The following is a 23036-nucleotide window of genomic DNA, read 5'->3' on the forward strand; positions in this document are numbered from 1 at the left end:
TTATATTTATATGGGCATTCTGACTATAATTGACACTGATTTCTATTTAAATGTATTATTCATTAAAAATAAACAAGCAAAAATGAGCAGACTAGTCCCCCCAAGCTACACCCGGTCACGGGTTGACAGATGAACAAGCTATCATTGTGTTTAACCATATTTTAGGGAGCTCAATGAAACTGCCTACCATGCCGACACCAGTCTGAACCCTATAGTAAGCATGACTTGCTTCAAATTACTTGATTACATCATGAGTACAATTTATATATGTGATACCAAAAGTATGTTATATATGTATGTTAATATTGTATATTGGGGGAAAGGGATTGTTAGTAATGTGGGATACCAGTCCCATTGTTAGCAATGTACCCCGTCAGGTCGACCTCCACGCGGTTCCCCCTGGAAACCATTGTGCTGAATTCCAGATGTATTCATCACAATGAGCTAACTGACCTGCTTTTTCATTCTCACCTATCATCTCCCACTGGTGTCCCGCCAGCGTATATCGTTAGCGCAGGCGGGGTCACCATTTCATTATCATCCATTAAAAAAAGTATATATATAAGTAAAAAGTATATATATATATATATATATATATATATATATATATATATATATATATATATATATATATATTCTTTAATTCCTTCTACTCGAAGGTTGTCTGGAAGAGATTGCTTAGCAATAAGACCGCCTTTTATACTATACTATACTTATTAAAAATTCTTCAACAATTCCAACTAATATTAGCGCAATAGTGTTAAATAAATAAAAAAAAAAATACATACATGATAATCAAATTACTTAATTTAATTTCTACTTTTCTTCTAGTAGTTTCATCTTAAAAAAAAAGAACTTAATTTAGCACCAGCCTGGTCTCAATACACTCCTTGTTTTCCGCAATCAGATATAAAAAAAACCATATAGGTAATAAAATTGTGGTGAACCAGGTTACAAAAATGGAGTATAATTAACACTTGCTGACCGCAGCCCACCAGCCATCATTGACGGTTTGGCGTGAGGATAATTAAGACGTCCGACTTGCCGCATAATATGTCGATATTTCATTTTATATACCGTAACCCGCCCACGTACCGTTGCTCTGTAAACTAGCTTTACACTTTATACGATATGTATTTTCTCTTTACGCAATCGTTGGGAATGTTTATAAATAATGCAATCCCATTAATATTATAAATGCAAAAAGTTTGTAAGGATGGATAATTAAATGTTTATAGTTCTTTTACGCAAAAAGTACAGAATGAATTTAAAAAAAATCTAAAGCTTGGTCCTAACTTAGCATATGCTTTATGCACCTTATGAGCCGTTATTTTGTTAATTTGCGTTACTCCATCACTTATACAACAGCAAACTAAGGGGGGAAAGGGATTATTAGCAATGGAATTTGACAGACCCATTGCTAGCAATATGTGCTACTAGGTCGACCTCCACGTGGTTCCCCCTGGAAACCATCGTGAACAATTCTTGTTGAATTCGTCACGGTGGGCTAACTGACCTGCTTCATCCTCGTCTATCATTCTTCACTGGTGTCCCGCCGGTGTATACCGATCGCGCGGGTGGGGGTACCATTCCATTATCACCCATTAAAAAAAATAGCAAATTAAGTAAGTATAGGTATGTAGTCTATAAACTGTCAGATCATTTGAAGTTATTAATAGACTGAAATAAATTCCTATATGAGATTAATAATGGTAATGATGAAAATAAGTAATTAAAAACACATGGTTAAATTCTGACTAATCCGTATTTTATTCTAACTTTAAATACAGATTTGCTAAACAAAAATACGAGTGATATCATTGCTAATTCTATCAACCAGAAATTTATGCAAAATTTATTTTTAAACCAATTTTGTGTAACTGCTCAAAAAAATATAAGCTAATTGATAAAGCCGCCCATTGTTTTCTCAATGTGAACATTTCTTGTAATTGTTTATATCTATTATACGTTTACTACTGGAATCTTTTGGAGAAAACATTAAAGAGTATCTATCTAATTAAAAACCTCACATTTTAATTCGGTTAAAGAAATACCTTCTTAACAATAAACCACAATACTTCCACAGAATCGAATCGCGTCCGTGTCGTGTATTATTAAAGTATATTAATGTGTAAGTATATATGTATATTTAAGTCGCAAGTGAGGTGTAATTTTAACATCTCGCGATCTAATGGCGGCTTCTATAGGCGCACGTAATCGTCGGCGCAGATCCTGATCAGATTAATGGTGCCCCGAGCTAACTGTACAAACAGCCATGTACTAGCTTATTTATGGCTTGCAGGATCAATAAAATATGGCATATATAGGTGTTCGCGGTGGAATCCGGAACGCAACCTGTACTCGGTACTTTGAGAACCATTGTAATCTCGTTTGCTTTATTATGTTAATGGCCTGCATAGATGAAGGATTTTTCTTTGATAACATAATTTGATTTTGCGTTTACCCCGCTTTTTCATGCTATAAAGTCATAATAGAGACAACACTCGGCTTAAATTTCTCTCCGGTTATAATAAAACCTCTAAAATAACAAAAAAAGAGACTAAAAAAGAGACTTTCTAAAAAATTTACCTAACCAGGGGAGAAGGAATTATTAGTGTGGACTACCAGTCCCATTGCTAGCAATATACCCTGTCGGGTCAACCTCCACGTGGTCACCCTGGGAATCATCGCGTTAAATTCCAGGTGTATTCATCACGATGGACTAACTGATCTGCCTTTTTAGAAGTAAAGGAATTGTTAGTATTGGGGTCTAATTTATCAGGTCAGGTCGACCTACACGCGGTTCTCATTGGAAACTATCGTGGTTAATTCTAGTGAAATTCGTCACGATGGGCTAACGGATCTATTTTCACCCTCATCTATCAAACCTCACTAATACCCCGCCAGCGTATACCGATAACGTAGGCGGAGTTACCGTCCCATTATCATCAATTATAAAAAACTATATACCTACCTACTAGGTAATATAAACTTCTTGGTACCTACATAGGAATAGATATGTGTTTCTTGATTATCATTAAATTTAGTAGACACGTTGTTTTTGGTGTTGAGAAAGACGTAGGTTACTTTTTATCTCTGTACGTCAACATACCTTGAGCACGCGAACAAAATCACGGTTAAAAAACTAGTAAGAAATAAACTGTACACCGCACAGCGTATCACAATTCTAGGATAATTAATTTAGCAGCTTAGCCCGTTGGGTTCATCGTTATTTATTGCGCAAAAAATAAAATACAACCTTAAACAGTTATCCGTTTAAACGAGGCAAGACGTTGCAATCCCGCTTCAGTTACCCTGAAAATATTGCTCGCACCACACCGCTATTTCAGCTTTTTGCTAGTTTTATGGGGAGGATAATTAGAATTTAATTATTTGTGGGTAGTTTATGGTATAATTTCACGGTTTATCATACCAACTTCACTAAGTTGATAGAAGAGATTATTAGTAATGCGGACTACTGATTCCATTGCTAACAATATTCACTTTGTCGATCTGAAAGTGTATATTGTTAGCAAACCTCCATGTGCTCCTCCCTGGACATCATCGTGCTCAATTCCAGGTGTATTCATCACGATGGTTAAACTGACCTGCTTTTTCATTCTTATCTATCATTCCTCACTGTTGCCCCGTCAGCGTATACCGTTAGCAAAGGTGAAGTTACCATTTCATTATCATGCATCAAAAAAAAAATTTCACTAAGTTGAAGTAAAAGCACTCTTTGGTCATCTTACCTTGTTGTAATATGTCTATATCATCAATATATTTTTATTTTTTTTTCTCTTAAGAACTCACGTCGGTCGTAGCAAAAATAATATACCTAACACTAACTGGAGGAAAAGAGTAAGCCCCATTAATTGTAAAAATAATTCTCAAAATCGGTTTACAATTGACTAGGATGCGTCATAACATACACACAAAAAATGTAATCAAATTAAAAAATATTGTTCTTTAAAATCGCTTAAAAATCTTACACTCAATAGCTGATTCAAAATCCAAGAGTTTAAATCAGGTCCTAAGTTCACAAAAATGATATGCACACTCCAGTTGACTCGTATACTTAGGTAATGATGTGCTCGAAGTACTAAATCGACAGTAGTGATGTACCGGCTCCAGCTGACTCGAATACCTACTAGATAAGATCAGTAGAATATCTACATTCACTATGAGCGGGTTCTTCTTTTCGACATTATATAATAACCGATAGTTAATATATCTGTTATTGGGCCAATATATGTATAGATATATAGGCAAACAAGCTGACGGCCCACCTTATGGAAAGTGGTAACCGTCGCCTATAGACATGAGCAGTACCATGGACATAACAGAGTATACTGTTTCGCCCATGATGCCCCCCATGCGTTGCCATTCCTGAGGACTCAGGTGTTATTTCTCTGTACCCAGTAAATTCACGCCATATCCCACCCTTCAAACCGAAACACAGCCATGCAAACACAATTGCTTCACGGTTAAAACACGAATGAGACAGAGGTATCCAAGCAATCGACTTTTGTACAAAGTCTCCCTCTGGTGATACTGCTATATATTTCTCACTCTTACTGTTAGATCCCATTACTAACATTCCCTTTTTCCCCTTACGTTACTATGTTAACCTTTACTTATGTACTTACATTATGTACGTAAATAGACTTAGGAATTTATTCCACTTACCATGTTTAAAGCAAAACAAGCTGATTTATAATAGTTCTATATGGTGTGTTATATTGCTTACATTTAGCAAAATAATATTGCATTAATGCGTAAATCATAACCACACCTTTGAACATAAACATTATCAAGTGTAATTTAGAGGTGAATCAAATTCTAACGCCCAACCCAACCTACATACCGTGTACTTATTAATTGCAATAAATAATAATAAATCATTCTAAGTACTTAATATACCTAGCTACTTAGAATAGGGGGAAAGGAATTATTAGTATTAGGCTCTAATACGCCCATTGCTAACAGTATACCCTATCAGATCGAACTTCATTACCCCTGGAAACCATCGTGGTTAATTCTTTTTGAATTCATCATGATAGAATAACTGACCTACTTTCATCCTTACCTATCATCTTTTACTGGTACCAGGATGTATCGATAGCAAAGACGAAGCTTCTAGTCCATTGAAATAGATAAATAAATACTTAAAACAAAATTAGGTTTGGTTAAATTTTGGGCAATTTTTTAAATCAGTAATGACAGTATGTTGGGTTTATAAATATACTGCACAACCTTGATCTTGATCACGCCACCCTCTAATCGGCAATACTGCCTGGATCTGCAGACACAATTTTGCTTATCTCCAATTATTATATTTGGAGTCGACGCAATATTACTTTATCGATATTATTCATTGTTTTGACTGTCTTACAACCGACCGCCTACCTGAAATCAACCAGGGGGAACGGGTTGTTATCCTCACCTATTACCACTCACTGATGCCTCGCCAGCGTATACCGATAAAGCAGGCGGTGTTACCATTCCATTACCTTCCAATATGACGCCTGACGGCAACCCTACTTGAGAATGCATTTGTTTTTATTTTTCCTTTTTCTGTACTTATTGCCATTCTTCTCTTACTACAAATGTCATTAAGGACCAATTCTGAAGCGCCATTTCCCTAAACCTATTACATAACCTAAATATAAATTTGATAATTTCACGAAATTGTTTTATGGACAATCACAAATTACAATTTCAATAATTTTGACTTAAAACTATGAGAAAATTAATTGATATTGATTTTCACAATAAAGATTTCGCTGTGATATCAAATTAATATTTTAATTTTAGATAAAGGTTTATCCTTCAGAATCGACCCCACTATTACCATTTATTATTCCCCGTCTATACTTCCTTACCTTCCTATTTCAAAACATGTTACTTAAATTTACCTGCCGAGTTTTTTTATATACCGTTCTTAATTACATTGTGGATTTATTTATTTAATAAGGTTCACCTACAACTTTTACATTTTACATGCTACTTAATAACACAAAAAATAATTTTGCCTAATGCAAAAGTCTTTTACAGGCGAACACCACATGCACTATTATAATATTTAATAATTTATTAACAATAACAATATCTAAGGGATGGAAGAAATAAAACTCGCATAATTATTTAAATGTAGGTAAGTGTATTAGCAACGTTGGTACATGATTATTGAATAATACTGTTGTGTAATTAGCGATGTCCGCAAACAGAACACCGCATTGTCAGATGGTACGAGTAAAAAATGATACCTATATATATCACCATAACCGTGCATGCCCTAATACTTAACCCCATACTCGGTTAACACGCCTATTACATCTATAAATTCAATAACTGATTAAGGACACTACTGATAAATATAAAATGTGAGCATTCATACAAATAGGAAATTTCACTTATCATATATTTTCGATTAGTACAAGATTTTTTTTTTTATTTAATAATTCACACAAAACCATGGAATCCAATAAGCGATTCCACCACGAAATCAACGTTGTACCATTTCGTTCTATGACACGGTAAGTATAACAGATAAAAAATCGTATTTTACTACTATAATAATAATTAATAATAATTGTACATATTACTACAACATTGCCTAGTACCCAATTATCGATAGTCGGTAAAAAATACCTAATTTTTAACTAGAAAACCGTGTGGGGGGGGACTACTTAAAAGAAACTTTTGGTAAATAAACAAAATGGAAGCCATGATAAACTAAACTAATCGTTAATATATATAATGCCACTTATGAAATATACTGCGATGATAAAAGCATACAAATCCTTTAATACCGATTGACATCTCCTTATTTTAGAAATTCCAAAATACATACAACTTTTAAAACAACCACTTTTTAATAATATCACCTATATGTCTAAATTAAATAATAAAAAGTAAAGGTTAAACAAAAAAGAAAACGAAAATTAAAAAAATCATTCATTTAATTCTCTGTGATAATAATATTTCTTTAATTATAATAATTATCTTTATGCAAGAGTGAATAATGCTCTATAAAATCTACATACAACATGACATAAGAACCATTACATTACTACTATAATGTCGCAACGACAAACGAACACGCTAAATAATTTTCAATATAAAATTTTAAATAAAATATAAATAATAGAGTATTACTGTTCCAACAACACTATGGCCCATGGTTGACCATAGACATTTATATATTTTAAAACCGTGGTGTAACACTAGATAAGTTCTCGGATAATATGGTGACACTACAACAACTTACAAAATAATTTTGAAGTTCGAGAGATCTGTATAAAGGCAGCTCTATATTAATAAACAAAAATATTAAATAAAATACATGGATTCACTATACAAGGGTTTACATACATAAACCGGATGATATATTAAAATAAAAAAAAAAACTATTTATACCTTTGAAACAATATATCTACTCTACCATTTGCTAACTCACGTCTAAAAGGCGATAAATAAAAAAAAAATAAAAATGGTGATTAAATAACTCTTAAATCTAACACAAAACCCGAAGTACACGGAAAATATTCCAGTGAAAAATTATATTATAAATCACTTCATAGAAGCGACGACGCCCTGGCAAGCATATGGTATATGATGTGTTGTACATTCGCTTACATTTTAATAAAAATATGATACAAAAACTTACATACACGGGTACTTAAATCATTATAATGCACTGGATGAAGGTAGTTTGTACCAGGTTACTCAGTCAAGTCATCCTGCCGCGGACGTATAGAAAATGCATTATTGTGCATAAAAATATATCCAAAAAATGTCCTCACAAAACCCTTATATTTATTACCATCTAATAAAATTTAAACCTTACACGTTAATGTAAAATAAATAATTACACTAAAAGTAAAACCGACGACGGAGGGAAATCAACCGAAATAAACACTTTTAAAGCTGCATTCACAATATCATGCTCATGGGTACGATGCGGGGACGGTGGCGCCATCTGTCAACGCGACGAGTGCACGACTACGCCCTCTATATTACCCATTTTATATTCTCCTTTTACAAAAATTTATAAATAGAAATAATTTAAATAAAACTGGTAGGGTTCAATCAAAACTAGTCAAATGCAGGCACCGAACTTCGCATATTTTTGACCCACCTTATTCATGAAAACTAAAACGTGTTACAAACCTATGTTAACTATTAAACTGTTTTGTCAGTGTCTGTCAAATGGCGAAAATAGCGCAGAAGAAAAAGACAAAACATTACAATAGCCAAAATAGGTTTATAAGAGGTTTAAAGTTTTTATCAATAAAGGAATTAGTACATACCACTGTTTTTAAGGTTCACTCAATATGGTATACAATATTACAAATGGCGTAACCGTATCATGATCAGCAACGCTCTTAATAACACGTAGATATGGTTTAGCTGCACTATAACCTAGTGTCAACGTTATGACATATTCTTGGGATTAATAATGCAAGGCTTTTTGCGGCGCCCCTACTAGTTTCAAGTCGATGATATCCACTTTAAGTGCAATATCAAACAAAACCGAAACACTGTATTTCGAATAGAATAAATAAACTTTAGAGAGCATATAAACATTTGTACACAAAGATTCCATATGTATTTACGCTATTTTAAATATATGACAAATTAATATTTATTTCTATTTACGTGTTGTAAAATAAATTGCATTTACAAATAATCTCTTATGATGAACTTATTAAGTACATACAAGGAATCAATTTATAAGAAAAAAGACGATTGTATCAATGTTGTGCTCGTGTTGTAAATGGAACACCAAGTATTTTTCTTTTTTTTTTTTTAATTAGTTATTTTTCTCCTCTCCGTTAATTCACAATTTTATCAGACATTCAAAGGTTGACTGGAAGAGATTCCTTTAAGGAATAAGTCCGCCATAGTACGCATTCTTTTCTTAACACCTTTGTATTCTATAATTTAAGTCTTTATTAAGTGTAACAAACAAACAAACGATATAAGATACGAATATTTGTCTATGCTTTAAGAACATTCATAATTTAATTTACCGAAATATGGCAACGTTGGAATCGTCTGTCATTTTTCAAAGACAAATAAACATTTTTCTATAATTCTAATTGATAATTTAAAAAGTGTTGTGTTAATGAACGACAACGAAAATCATAAAGTACATTGCATATAAATCTAACATCAAAAACTTTGCACCTACTTCATATTTTGTTTAATAAATTTTAAAATACATTTTTCCCATCAAAATCCAAATGTATAGTGCCAGCTTAATAAGAATTTTATTGCATAATTAACGTTATAACCATACGTCAATTCTCACTTGCTATCCACTTGACCAATCATATCGTATCAGCGCCGTAGTAGGGGTGCCGCATTAATTTTGCACTGTCCCTCCCAAAATACACACACCGCCTAAAAACGAAACATCTGAGAGCTTACACAAACGTCCCATGATTAATGCATCTTACGCTAAATATAAGACGGATATTCCTTAATACAATAAGAGGACATAGACACCTATATTACAATTATTCATAAAGGGTCATGGAATGGATACAAAATATTACAAAACTCTATATCGTATAAACTATTCAGCCACTGACTTCGAAATCGACCGTATTACCCGTACTCCTCGCGCGCGCAGCGTTGGAACGAGACAAAAAATACGTCCTTCGATTTACCGCTTCCGGCTACGTGTTCACTACAAAACTAATTGTTAATAAATAATAACAGTAATATTCAAATTTCGAATATTATAAATTGTTATTAACTTGTTACATCGTTATATTTAGAGGTTATTAAGAATACACCGTGCGATACCTATTCGACACAAACAGTTTAAATGTTAACCACAATTGTTCGTGTGTATATAATATTATATACACAAAACCATGGATGTATTGTTCGAAATATCGAACGACCTGTATTCTATTACAATACCGATGAGTCCCGATCAAATAGAAAATTCGTTAAACAACACTACATGAAACCCCCATTTGTTTTATATATATTAAAAATACACGAATGGCACGAGTATATACATTGGGAATTGACATGATCGCTCCATAAATAAAATGGCGGTAAATGAATTTAACATTAGGCCTTTACGCTATAAATGGACACGGTATTTAGAACCTTAATAATACATATTCACCGCTTTATTTACAAAAACCTCTAACGTGTAATAAATCTAATTGTAACTGTTAAACTGTTTTGCCTTTCTATTTTAAGGTAAATTTCTAACATGTAAGAAAGTGGCAAAACACGTAATAGTTAAATTAGGTTTATAGAATACTTTAGTTTTTATAAATAAATAGAGAGTCTGCGCAAACTAGAGACAAGCCTCGGCGTATTATCGCTCTTAGCGATAAGGCCACCCATTGTTTTCTTAATGTAATATTTTCTTGTAATTCTTTGTATTTATAATAAGTTTACTATAGTAATCTTATGGAGGAAACAATAAAGAGTATCTATCTATCTATTTTTTGCCCACAACAATATAAAAAATAGAAAACGCTTCTTCCAGTCTGGGGATCCCAAGAAGCTTATAATTTCATGTTTTTTTTAAAAAAAATATTTATAATATATGCCACTGGACTAATTACTTAGCGTCATTTAGGTTAAACAAAATAGACATTGTAACAGTATACTAATTTTTTTTTTACTTATCATATAAACACTGAGACCAATACAAACAGAAATACTCATGAATATAAAAAAAAATATTAATTAAATCGTGTGAGAATCGAAATCGCGACCATCGGAAAGGTCATTAAACTGATTTGTCACTTGCGTCGCGTCTGCGCAAACCCTTAAATAATCTGAGATAAACTAATTGAATTACAGTATCATTAAAGCTCTAAATATTTAATAGTACAGTCATATCAATAATTTCATTATAAATGTTTCCAACAGAAACCAAAATTTATAATAATTACATTACAATGATTTATGAATGATTCTTATAATCATAAATTTTATAATTTAAAAGATTACACAAGATACCATTGTGTGAAATAAATAAAGCGATATCTAGTTACTATAGCTCAATATCTATTATTGAGAAATTATTGTAAATAACTGTACAATAAGGGACAAAACACACGTGTCAGCAACTAAACGCAATATAGAACATATTAATTTTATGATATTTGCACATAAAAATGGTAACATAATGTAAATAATTGCGAGTTAAAGCGAATAGATGTAAACATATGTGATTTGACCCTATCAGGAATAGGCATACCATTACCATCGTTAGGAAAATATCGGGAAAATACTACTGTCATAATTATGACATAAATATATGCTTGTGCATAATTCCTCTCATTTAATTTCAATAGTATGACTTCGCGAGAAAATATAACAAATCATAGTAAATTTATTACAATTTTACAATTTAAATAATTAATTAATATTAATTATGAAAAATTTAAGTAAAAAAGACAATTAAAAAAACATGTTTTATTGAATGGCACTGTGGTAAAAAATGCATACTCACTCGAAACCCAAGGATACTATCATCAATTAATAGTATCGTTCTCGAATGCCTTTATTTTTACTTACTTTTTTTTCGGACCATCAATAAAAAAATTCCTTATTATTATTATTTCCTTTTTTACTTTAATTTTTTGCAACTATGTCCACTTTCACAAAGTTTTTGTCCATAAATCTTTTAGATTTTATAAATTTACGTAAAGCCCACCATCTAAAGGTAGCAATTGTATTACCACATTAACAATGTATATAGAAAAACAATAGTCACTTTGAGACAGATGAGCAAAATTTGAATTAATATTATGTAGTAATAAAAAAAAACAATTTATTAAAATACAGGATGGACCACAGTGTCCGGTACACAAGTTGAACAAGGCTGTATTCGCAGATACTTCATACAAGAGTTCATATAGAGTGGCAAACAAAACAGTCTTCTAAATGGAACGCATTAACAAAGGCCACCATAACAATGTTAGTCAGGGCCGGCAATCAAAATATACTACTACCTAGGTGCTACTGCGCACGAAGCGAAATAATTCTTTCATTCGGGAGCAATCCTTTTGAAGCTTGCGACAACTTCTCTAGTCAGCCTGTTTATAAATATGCTCTTGTTTGTCTCACTATAGACATGGAAAGAAGACTACATGCATTACAGTATATGCCTCCTATATCAAATATTGGAGAGAACTAGATATTATAGGTTACAATATGTTAAGCTTGCGTACCCGACGATAGTCAATACAAAGATCTAAAAACACAAACCCTGTGTGGTGTACATGCAATTAAACACTTGTATCGCTTTAGCCGTTTACAATTACAACTGTATAAGAAAATATTTCGAATTATCAGTAAAATTAATGGTAAACGGCTTAGTTTTTACATATTATTACAAATGACTGTACCATTGCACGCAATGGACTAATGGGGTAATTTTAATAATTGCTTATTTATTAATATCATTTTTTTTTTTTTACCTTTACATATCCATAGTCAATATCATCATTAAAGATATTACAAGTCATTTATGAGTATTACAAATGTTCATCTATTTAGTTTCTATTTTTTAGAAATATCTGTAGTAGGTTAAAAATGTTTTTTCTCGGTGTTCGAGAGGCAAAATCAAATAATTGACATAACCAATGAGTTCTATGACAATTTTTTTGTATAATTTATAACAGCAAATAAACCTAACAATTGGAGCTAATTTTATAGAAAACAACAAAATTATTTGGGATACCGATAAGAGAAGGCTGTTTTCTGCATAACTGTCTCCAATTCGTAGTAAAAGTACAAGATTTTTTCTAATAATTCATACAGCGTTGATACAGGAAGGAACAAAAATAATTTATTACACAAAAAAAAATTACCGCACATCAATTTAAGAGTAATCTTAATTAAATTATGGTGGATGTTGGGACTCCTCGCGAAGCCTTCAATTTCGTTTGTGAGTGAGTGGCGACTAGCTAAGCCGGTCGAGGCTCACCTAGTGCAGACTAACGGCTGCTCGGTGGCGGCATCTGTGCCTGGACGCCCTGAAGGTTCATAGGCCGCCCGTTGGGGTTGCCCATGCCGAGTCCGTCCTGATAGCTGTTCACGTCCATCGCTGGCATGTCATCGTTCTGGAAATTATTCTTTGTTGGTTATATAAGAATAAACGGAGTGACATTTGACGGAATTGTGTAGGGATCAAATTGAATATGTTATACTCATATTGATTCATTAAGTAAACGTCAAATATAAGGCAAAGTCAATTTGATGTAAATACGAGCCCAACACGGTAACGTGAAGACTTCTCGCTAGTTTACAATGAAACACTTTATCCATATTCGATCATATGGTCTTTCAATGTAAAATTTCAATAATAAAAAACCAAAACATGCTTTATTATCACAAGGCTGAAGCAAAACCAGAAAACAATATATAACTATAAAGTAGCGCTATATGAAAAAAAAAATCCTATCATATTATTCACAGGGTACTTATTTTAGACTGTATGTATCTTAAAGTTAAATTTGAGTGTTTATTTTTTAATAATTCGAATGGTAAATAAACTGACGGCCCATCTAATGGAAAGTGCAATCACTGCATAATTTTAAGCTCATTATATTACCTTGATACAATAAACTGATTACCAATGTACCTATCATATGAAATCTTTAGAGTATCTTATACAAGAAGCTGTACATGTATGTATGAGTGTCATGCATGCCATTATATATTAATAGATTAATATTATGAATCTGATTTTAGTAGCTATTAATCTGTTTTCTTTCACTTGTCTTTTTAATGCAAGCAGTCGTTTAAAAATAAAATAGTACACCAAAGTAAATACTTGTACTTATAACACAACATCTTCCCCAGTCCTAAACCGATTTTAATAGTTATTTTTGCAATCGACAGAATCTTTGTTTTAGTCTCACATTAATTTTGCCACGATTAAAGTCACTGCTTTTTACGTTGCAAAAACCATTTGTAAAATACGATACCAAAACCAAATAAAATAGTAGAAAAAAAATTAGATTACAAATTAGATTATTTATTACGCATTAACATATTCATGTACGTAAAAAAGCACTGTGAATCCCACCCTTCAAATAGCTGTCATCACAAAACGAATAAAAAAGGAAAGATAAAAGCCCACAATAGCAACGCTAAGTCGATTGCAAATAAGATTGCGCTATACGATTCATAGCGCTCTCAATCTCTCGCTTGAGAATATAAAATAATGTTACATTGTATGCATAACTGTGATTTTCGAAATTCTCAATATTATTAAAAAAAAATCCTTTAATACACTTAATTATTAACTCGATCTCATAGAATTCAAACTATTATCTTTTAACAATCTAAGATTTTTTTTCTATACACATAAAACATCACACCTGACTACTATTTTAGAAGTAGACAGAAGCTATGGAACATTAAAATACGTTAATATAATGAACCATAACGTGAGCGATATCGTACAATTTTATCGTCTCGATATAATAGGAAAATAAAATGTGTTCCAACCCAATAATTGTTCTTTAATATACCTTCATAAACAATAATAAAAAAAAAAAACATTGTTCTGTACTGTATCTACTAAAAGTTAGTGTGCGAGCATGCGTGCATGGGTGCGTGCGTGTACGTGCGTTGCGTGTAGACGAGCGTGCCAGTAGTAGTGTGTGCGTGTTTCTGTCGTCGTGTGCTTGCTGTACGATGTATGGTGTATGGTGTCCAGTGTGCAGTACCTCCCGATGCCTGCGTATGGTGCGGTCCTCGTAGCGCGTGCCGCCCGTGGAGGCCATGGGCCGGCTGAGCGTGCTGTTGGCGTTGCTGGGCGAGTGCGGCGCGCCGCCCGCCGCCGACGACGGCGTGCCCTGCCCTGCTGCCGCGTACAACCACCACGCGCAATGTACAACCGAAGCGCCATCCGGCATTTAGCCATGTTCACGTGACAGACGGTAAACGAACGCACTAACCAGATGATAGAGGTGTTCACGATATGCCGACGAGCGTTCGACACAGAACTATTGATACTGAGCTACCGTACATTGTATTATTACTACATATTAGCGAAATTTAATGCATGTTGACTCATAGATTTAATGTACAGTTATATTTTAATGTAACGTACAGTTGGTAAATCAACGCGTAAATAGTTTTTTTATTTATTATGTTAGATTTACTGTAATAGCAGGCATACACTACACAGCAACTTAACACACTCTCAACGTGCGTTTAACGTCTGTCATCTGAACGTACCCTTACACTATGCCTAGCCGTAAATGTCATAACCGATCTACTTCTTAGTTTAGTTACTTACTTTAGGGTAAACACCCATGTGTTCTGACAGTCTTAAATTTTTAACCATACATGTGCAATACGCAGTTTCGTTATATGGAATTAAAGTCTCTTAATACCGTTATTCGATACAAAACTAAAAATTCAATGCGAAAACTTGACAAATACGACCAGACTATATGAGGTTTCCTTTTACGGGTTAATATAATGACAATATATGCAAATACAAGTCAAACAATGCGAGACAAAGCGAACATAATACGCATTAGTGCACATTCTTCATCTAATAAATAATAAAATCACTAAAAGCTAATACAATTTATTTAAATTTGCTTAGAAAACTAATCACGGTACTAATTAAATTTGAAGATTCTCAAAAGCAATGTTTCATCTATGAAAATTATATATCTTTTATATTATTCGCTTTTTCTCTCATTACAAAACCTGTATCAGATAGGCATGAGTAATATAGATACCGATTGATATCTATATATTGGGTTTCTTTGGACATTGATAGCAGAAAAAAGGTCATCACTCATTTCGATATCGCCAATATCGGTCGGATATCTATTTTCGAATATGTTAAAGTCAGTTATCCAATATAAATTTTTGGATGACAGACTTCTAACATGTTCGTTATGAACCAGTATATAGATATTGTATATAAGATATATAGATATTGCTATATATTACCCACCCCTAATATCAGACAAAGTGTACGACAAGTTAGAGGTGACTCCATGGCCATAGTAAAACTTAAAGGTAAAATTATGAGTTACGCGTATATGTTACATTATACAGGAATTAAAAGTGAAAAATCTGTTTTTATCCAACGTTTAAACATTGTTGTCGTCAAGAGTTTAAAACAAGTGTGTATAAAATATGGCCAATTTTGTTTAGACCTGGAAAAGTTTACTTAAATAGTAAGTAAGTAGGTAAATTTGTTACTGTATTAGGCGGTTACTAGTTAGAGTGATTATCAGCATGACTATGATATAGTTATGATATGAACACGTTAAAACTAGGCATTCTGTACACGATACAACATTTACACACGTGAACAGTGGAGTCAGGCAAATGTATTTACAAAGAAGTGTTCTTCGATTCGCTTTGTGATCGTACACTATGTTGAGTCTGAATTATGCCGATCTAAAAAAATTAGAATTTATAACTACATATATTTCACTTAAAATTGTTTATCTAAACAATTACCTATAAAATATTCCGACTGTATTTCTTAAGGAATGTTGTTCAGTTTTATTAATCAAAAGTGTCTCTGGTTGATATGCCATTTACCAATAATATTATATTAGAGCTTAAATGAGATAGCAACGTTGGATGTCTCATTCCAATTCACGGACTCGCTAGCGATGTCGATTTCATCGACGAATTCGCTTGTTTTTAAATTCTTTCTAGTTACTAACAACCCGTACCCGATTGTTTTTTTTTTTTTTAACAAAATACAGCCTACGTTACTAGTCGAAAATGTAGTTTTTATAGGTGAAACAATATAAAAAATCGGTTGACTATGTTTTGTGTTTATCAATTTCAAACAAAAAAAAATCTCTCTCGACCTCTTTATAATATTAGTTTAGATTGGTAAAAAATCTCAATAAATTTTAAAAATAATATAATATACTGACCACTGCTGTTGGAAGAGCCTCTCGGTTGCGCGGCGCGTGCAGGCGTGAGGAAGTCGGCCTCGCGCCAGCCGTGCTTGCGGTACACCTCGCGCAGCTCCGCGTGCGACCACATCGTCATTAGTACTTGGCCTGTGTGCACATGACGTACCCTTGTCAGCATCACTACTAACGGGCTTAACTATAATTATAATATTACGTTAACAACCTTTAAATTCACGTAAGTACTGGACATAAGATTGAATTCGAAAAAAATATATAACTGACTTCAAATGCTACAAAATGAAATCAATCTGTAAGTATATCTTTCCAAATAAAAAAAATGGGACTTTCCAAATCGGGTTATAACTTGCAGACTTATCAACATTAAAAAAACAATCAAATTGAGAACACCCTTCTTTTTGAAGTTAGTTGAGAATTGTAACCAGGTAATGTTTGCACATGGAAGATATTTAAGAAAAAATAATGTAAGGAGTTTTAATAAAAGCAATAGATGCCAAAACAATAATTTTTAGAAATTTTGTCTACATGTATATTAGTTTCGGCGTCACACAAAAACTACTGCATAAAACTGGATGTGATTTTCACTGTTGTGCTCCTGATGTAAGTTAAAAATTGATGTTTTATCTTGAGACAACCTCTAAAAGTGATGTAACTTCAAAACTGGTGTATTTTATCTCGATATGCTAACTAAAAGTGATTTATTTTATTGATTCCTCTACTTCTGGAATCCACGCGTACAAAACAGCGGACAAAAAACCAGTTATAATTATTAACGTACCGGCAAACTTGAGCACGCGCGGCGTGTGGCGGTGGCGCTGCTTGGTGAGGTTGAGCAGCCGCTCCACGCCGCCCGCCTCCAGCAGCGACCGCGAGAACTCGCCGCTCTTCTTTATCACCTCGTTCAGCGTCGCCAGGACCGCTGCTATCGTGTCGTCGGACGTACCCTAAGCGTAACAATCCATTGATTTATTATAAATTACTGTGCTGAATCTACCTTGTGGTCACGGCATAGAATTGGCCACCGTTCCTTTCCCGTGAATGTCGTAAGAGGCTACTAAAGAAGCTTACGGTGGAAGGATGGGTAGCAGCGTCCTTCATAAAATATCACCAAAAGCCAAATGCCTACGGTTGCCAACACGCATGCCAAGCGTGGCAACTACTAGCAAAACCCCCCTTATGGGGGAGACTATGTCCAACAGTAGACAGTTAACGGTTGATACAACAACATACAACTATTGGTGGCTTGTGAGAAGCGGATACCTGATCATGCTGCTGGTTCCCACTTGGCAGTTTCTGCACGAGATCCCGCATGGCGTACTTTCCGATGAGTTCCTTGTTCCTCTGGTCGATGGCCAGGTTGCGCAGTGCCGTCGCCACCGCACATACTACGCGGTCTACCTCCATCCTCAGCAGCTCCACCAGAATTGGTAGACCTGCACATCATTATGCTAGCGTTTACACTTTATATATATATATAAAACAAATTCTTCCTTTCTCATAGGTGTCATAAGAGACAACTAAGGAAACTTAATAGTTAAAGAATGGGCAGTAGCGTCCTTATTAAAACTTCACCAAAACCTAACTGCGGTTGCCAACCCGCCTGCCAAACGTAACTACTGGCAAAACCCCCCATTGGGGGTGGCCTATATTCAGCAGTGGACACTTAATGGTTGACATGATAATGATGAATACAAAATAAAAAGCTACTAGATAAAGAAGGCGCTATATTCGCTTATCTGCTTGGGTACCTGTACTGAGAAACAGCCTTGTTTGCATGGCTGTTTCAGTTAATAACGTTATAGTCCATAGGAATAGCAACGCAGAAGGGGTACCATGCGTAACACAGAGTATGATATTCCCAACCAACTTTCAAGTGAGTTAACTTTTTTACCATTCTAAACTGCAAATGTTTTTTCACCCTATATTCATATATATGTTTATTTAGAAAATAACGTACCCTTCTCTTTCTGACAGCGGCACGGATGTCGATGGAGGGCTGCCAGTAACAGGCGGCGAGGTTCTGCAGCGCGCCCGCCGCTGCCTCCAGCGTCTCAGGGTTCGAGCACGTTTGTAGCAGCGCCATATATAGAGGTACCACCTGCGGGCAAGTAATGCAGTAAAAACATTATTATTTTACAAAAAAAAAAAAAGAAAACTGGAGTACAGGCCACTTATATATAGTTTTTTATATTATTATCTTCCAAATTTAAAATTGACACATCTTTCTATTACTCCCTTTGACTCCCCTTCACAACCCTGGTTTTCTAAACTTATTTGATTAATGTCAACGCTTCGAATCAAACACATGACAGTTTACGAACCTCACGCGCGTTTAATTTTTGATTGTCAATTTATTAATTATTATTTCCGGTCGATTAGCCGCCATCTTGTAATTGACTTCAGCTTTATTCTTGCATTGTCATACCAAAACATGAATCTAACAATTTAATCTTTATATTTTTACAAAAATATATTTCCCAAAATGAAACAATTAATATAATACATATATTTCCTATTTCCATTCCTGGTTTTCTTTGTCACCCACAAAAAACACCAACACGAACATATATACTCATGAATATAAATGTTTGTATTGTACGGAGATCGTACCCGCGACGATCGAAAAGTGCAGCTGTATATTAAACGACTACACCATCAAAGTTTTTAAGATGGCGACTAAGGGAAAAAAGCACAATACACCAATACAAAAAAAAAAACTCGATTTTAAACCCTATACTAAACTACGTGGTCAACCTTATAATAGTAGACTATATCCATTTCTCATGATCTATTATAAAGGATCCATCAATTAAATGTTAAATACTCCCCACTAAGTCCAAACCATCACGGTTAATTTATGGTGAATTTGTCATATTGAACCATATGACCAGTCTTTATTCACAGCTATCGTCCTTCGCTAGTGAGCTGTCAGTGTCATTGGTTACGAAAATGGAAGTATTATTATTAAGGATGGAAGTAACAGAAAATTTTCTCATCCTTTTTTGTTAAGTCAATTGTAACTTACATATTATTTGGATCAAAACTTAGCGATTTCTAGATCACTAAGTAATAACCAAATTTCATTACAACCCTTCTCCACACAGGATAATGAACAGAAAATTAGCAAGCTAAACATGTAGTTTAGTGTTGAGGCACTGTACAATATTTTTTATAACTAACCTCAGGAGACCACAGCATTTCAGTACCCTTGGGTACACTGTACCCGAGCTGTGGGTCCGGTGTGGTGTCCCCCAGTGGTTGGTTCTCCGGTTCACTCTTTCCAAGTGGGCTAGTCGAGTTTGATGATGATGAGCCTTCCTTTTTCTTTTTACTGCCACCAAAACAACCGAGATTCTCGCCTGCATGATGCAAATAAAATTAATATACAATTAACAGAAATATCTACTATTTAATCACACCATGCACCTACAACCATCACAGCAGTAAAAGTTTATAAAGTTAAATAACGTAAAGACAACACCGAGAATTGAAAAAATATAGGTATTTTTTTAAATATTTAAAAGTAAGGACATATTTTAATTTCAAATAATTTAGAACTAAAATTACGTAACAAACGATTCTTTATCTTGAAATTACTATTAAATGGCGATTTCAATTTCACCCTTCTTAATTTAATATTCTAGATCAAAATATTTTTATCTTACAATACAGATTTTAATTAAATAAAAGATTTCGATAATTAATATATTTTTATATGACTTATATATACGATATACATAGATTACATACACATTAGATAAAATATTTTGTAGAGACGTCTAACGTCTCTACAAAATATTTTATCTGTGATGTATACCAATTTACTTACCTTTGGAAGCACTAGCCTGTATTCTAGCTTGCCCTGATGACTGTGTGGGTGGTGCTCTTGTGTCGTAAAACGGGTCTTCAATTTCTTGACATCTATAGATAAAAAATTGTGTTCACAACTGTAATCTAAAAATGGGATAATCAAATATAGATATTTCTTGATAGCTGTCTTTATGGTGAATCTTACTAATTTAATCAAAACGTAACTAGATGGTGTATATATATGGGAAATATTTAACTTAATATAGGGGGTTTTAATAAGAGCAATCAATGCCAAAATAATAATTTTGGCTGTCTGTCAATATGTAACTACTGTACCAAATTGAATGTGCTTCTCAAAGTTGTGGTCCTGAAAGTAAAACATAAAAGTAGCATATCGTTTATTTTGATGCCCCAACTAAAAGAGATCTATTTGATTGGTTTTTCTTTATCTGAAATTCACACATAAAGTAAAAGGGAATGATGTTGATCATTTTTATAAAATTCGGTTACCTCTTTTTGTCAAGTGAGGCATTCGCTTTTTTGCCACTCCATGTTTATTTGTTTATTTATTAAATTTTAATATACCTAGACAATGTAAACGGACTTATCACCATATGGTATTAAGTCCACGTATATTTTGCTCTCAATTATTAAGGATATTGTATGTGGCACGTTGCGTGCGGTGTTGCATGTTGCATGTTGCACCTGTAGGAGAGGTTGCGCAGCACGCAGACGCAGTTCTCGACGATCTTGGTGCCGATGGCATTGACTGCGACGGCGGTGCGCACGGCGTGCAACAGCGCCTCGCTGAGCCCGGCCAGCCCGCGCAGCCGCCGCCGCGCGTACTCGCCCGCCGACGACGCGTTACGCAGCACGCCCGACGCGTTGCGGAACACTGCGCACCCACACAAACACCATCACTAATGGTTCAGCTATACTAAGTCTATCCTCGGTCACATATCTTCGCCGATACCAGTTACATACGAACTATTACTCGCGATTATATTGCTCCGAAGATCAATCAACATGGACTACTCATGTTGATAAAGACTCACTCATATGACTAAAGATACCTAAAATAAGGGAGACTGTACACAAGTCATTTATATGGGATAACCCTGATTCACTCGTGTTTTTACTGTGAAGCAGCTATGCTCGCATGACTGTACCTCGTTTTAAAAGAAAGGATATAGTAATTAAGTTACAAAGTATAGAGAAATAACACTTATTAGTTTTTTACAATTGTTCATTCTACACCATTCGAAAGCAGTACCTTAAGTATAAGTATAATTCTCAATATAGTGTGACAAATAATAGCAAATAAAGTAAATTATAATACCTATTGTTAAAAATTCAACTAACCTGTAGACCAATAAGTGTCACCAGGATTGGTGGGATGCCACCCGGAATGCGGTATGATGACTTTGTTGACAATCACTTGAGCTGCATCGTTTATTATTGACTGTTTCAGATCTTCGCACGACGACATGTTCCATATGACTCCAGTCACCAACTCCTTCACCTAATAAAACGAAAAATTATTATCAATACCATTAAAGATGGGCCGTTATTATTCTAAATATGACACACAATTATATAAGAAAGAAATAAGTCATATAAATGAAGTTATAACCCTCATTTGTAACACCAAGTAAAATATATTCTCTTTCTCTCTCTATCTCTCAAGACAATAACCTTTACGTCAACAAGATGAACAACATTCAATATTTCAATTTATAGTCTTCTAATTGATTTACATGAGCTTTTTCTAATCGTTCTAAGATCTGATTGATTACTGCTCTAAGTCTTAAACGTTAGCTTGTTAACATGCTGACGGCCGTGCGTATACTCAGGTTCTTCGATTAGTGAGTCGAATAATTGGTTAATCTGACGATAGTTAAGTCACTTGGTCGACACGTTGATTGGTCAATCGATTGATAAGTTGGTTAAATGACGCAATGTAAAAGCATCATGCGATCCTATATGCCGTTAATTTATAGATGAAATTCTTGTTCTCATCATTCTGAACATCGTACGCCAGGTAGGTTGACTAATCCATCGATTGGTGGGTCATTCAGTCAATTTGTTAATCAGCCAGTTAATTGATAGGTCATTCTGTCGATTAATCAGTTAGCTGGTCGATTGATTGATCAGTTAGCTGGTCGATTGATTGATCAGTCGGTTGATTGATTGTTCAGACGGTCGATTAATTGGTCAGTCGGTCGATTGATTGGTCAGACGGTCAATTGATTGGTCAGTCGGTCGATTGATTGGTCAATTGGTCGATTGATCGGCCAGTGG

The 23036-nt window shown here is 34.1% G+C and overlaps 1 protein-coding gene across 1 annotated transcript in view; it reads right to left on the minus strand.

Moving 5' to 3' along the window:
• Nucleotides 1-6142: 6142 nt before the first annotated feature.
• The window catches only part of LOC113519391 (catenin delta-2), a 50018-nt gene continuing 33124 nt past the window's right edge, over nt 6143-23036 (minus strand). Inside the window, exons 11-21 of the mRNA XM_052896950.1 lie at nt 22098-22257; nt 21441-21630; nt 20755-20846; nt 20106-20284; nt 18883-19023; nt 18844; nt 18186-18358; nt 17704-17869; nt 16926-17054; nt 14730-14866; nt 6143-13115 (exon numbers count right to left, since the gene is read on the minus strand). Coding sequence (XP_052752910.1) covers nt 12990-13115; nt 14730-14866; nt 16926-17054; nt 17704-17869; nt 18186-18358; nt 18844; nt 18883-19023; nt 20106-20284; nt 20755-20846; nt 21441-21630; nt 22098-22257 — 1494 coding nt within the window. The 3' untranslated portion in view covers nt 6143-12989. The remainder of the gene's footprint in view (nt 13116-14729; nt 14867-16925; nt 17055-17703; nt 17870-18185; nt 18359-18843; nt 18845-18882; nt 19024-20105; nt 20285-20754; nt 20847-21440; nt 21631-22097; nt 22258-23036) is intronic.

This window comes from Galleria mellonella, unplaced genomic scaffold (assembly GCF_026898425.1).
Source record: "Galleria mellonella isolate WM207_F2 unplaced genomic scaffold, CSIRO_AGI_GalMel_v1 utg352, whole genome shotgun sequence".
NCBI lineage: Eukaryota > Metazoa > Arthropoda > Insecta > Lepidoptera > Pyralidae > Galleria > Galleria mellonella.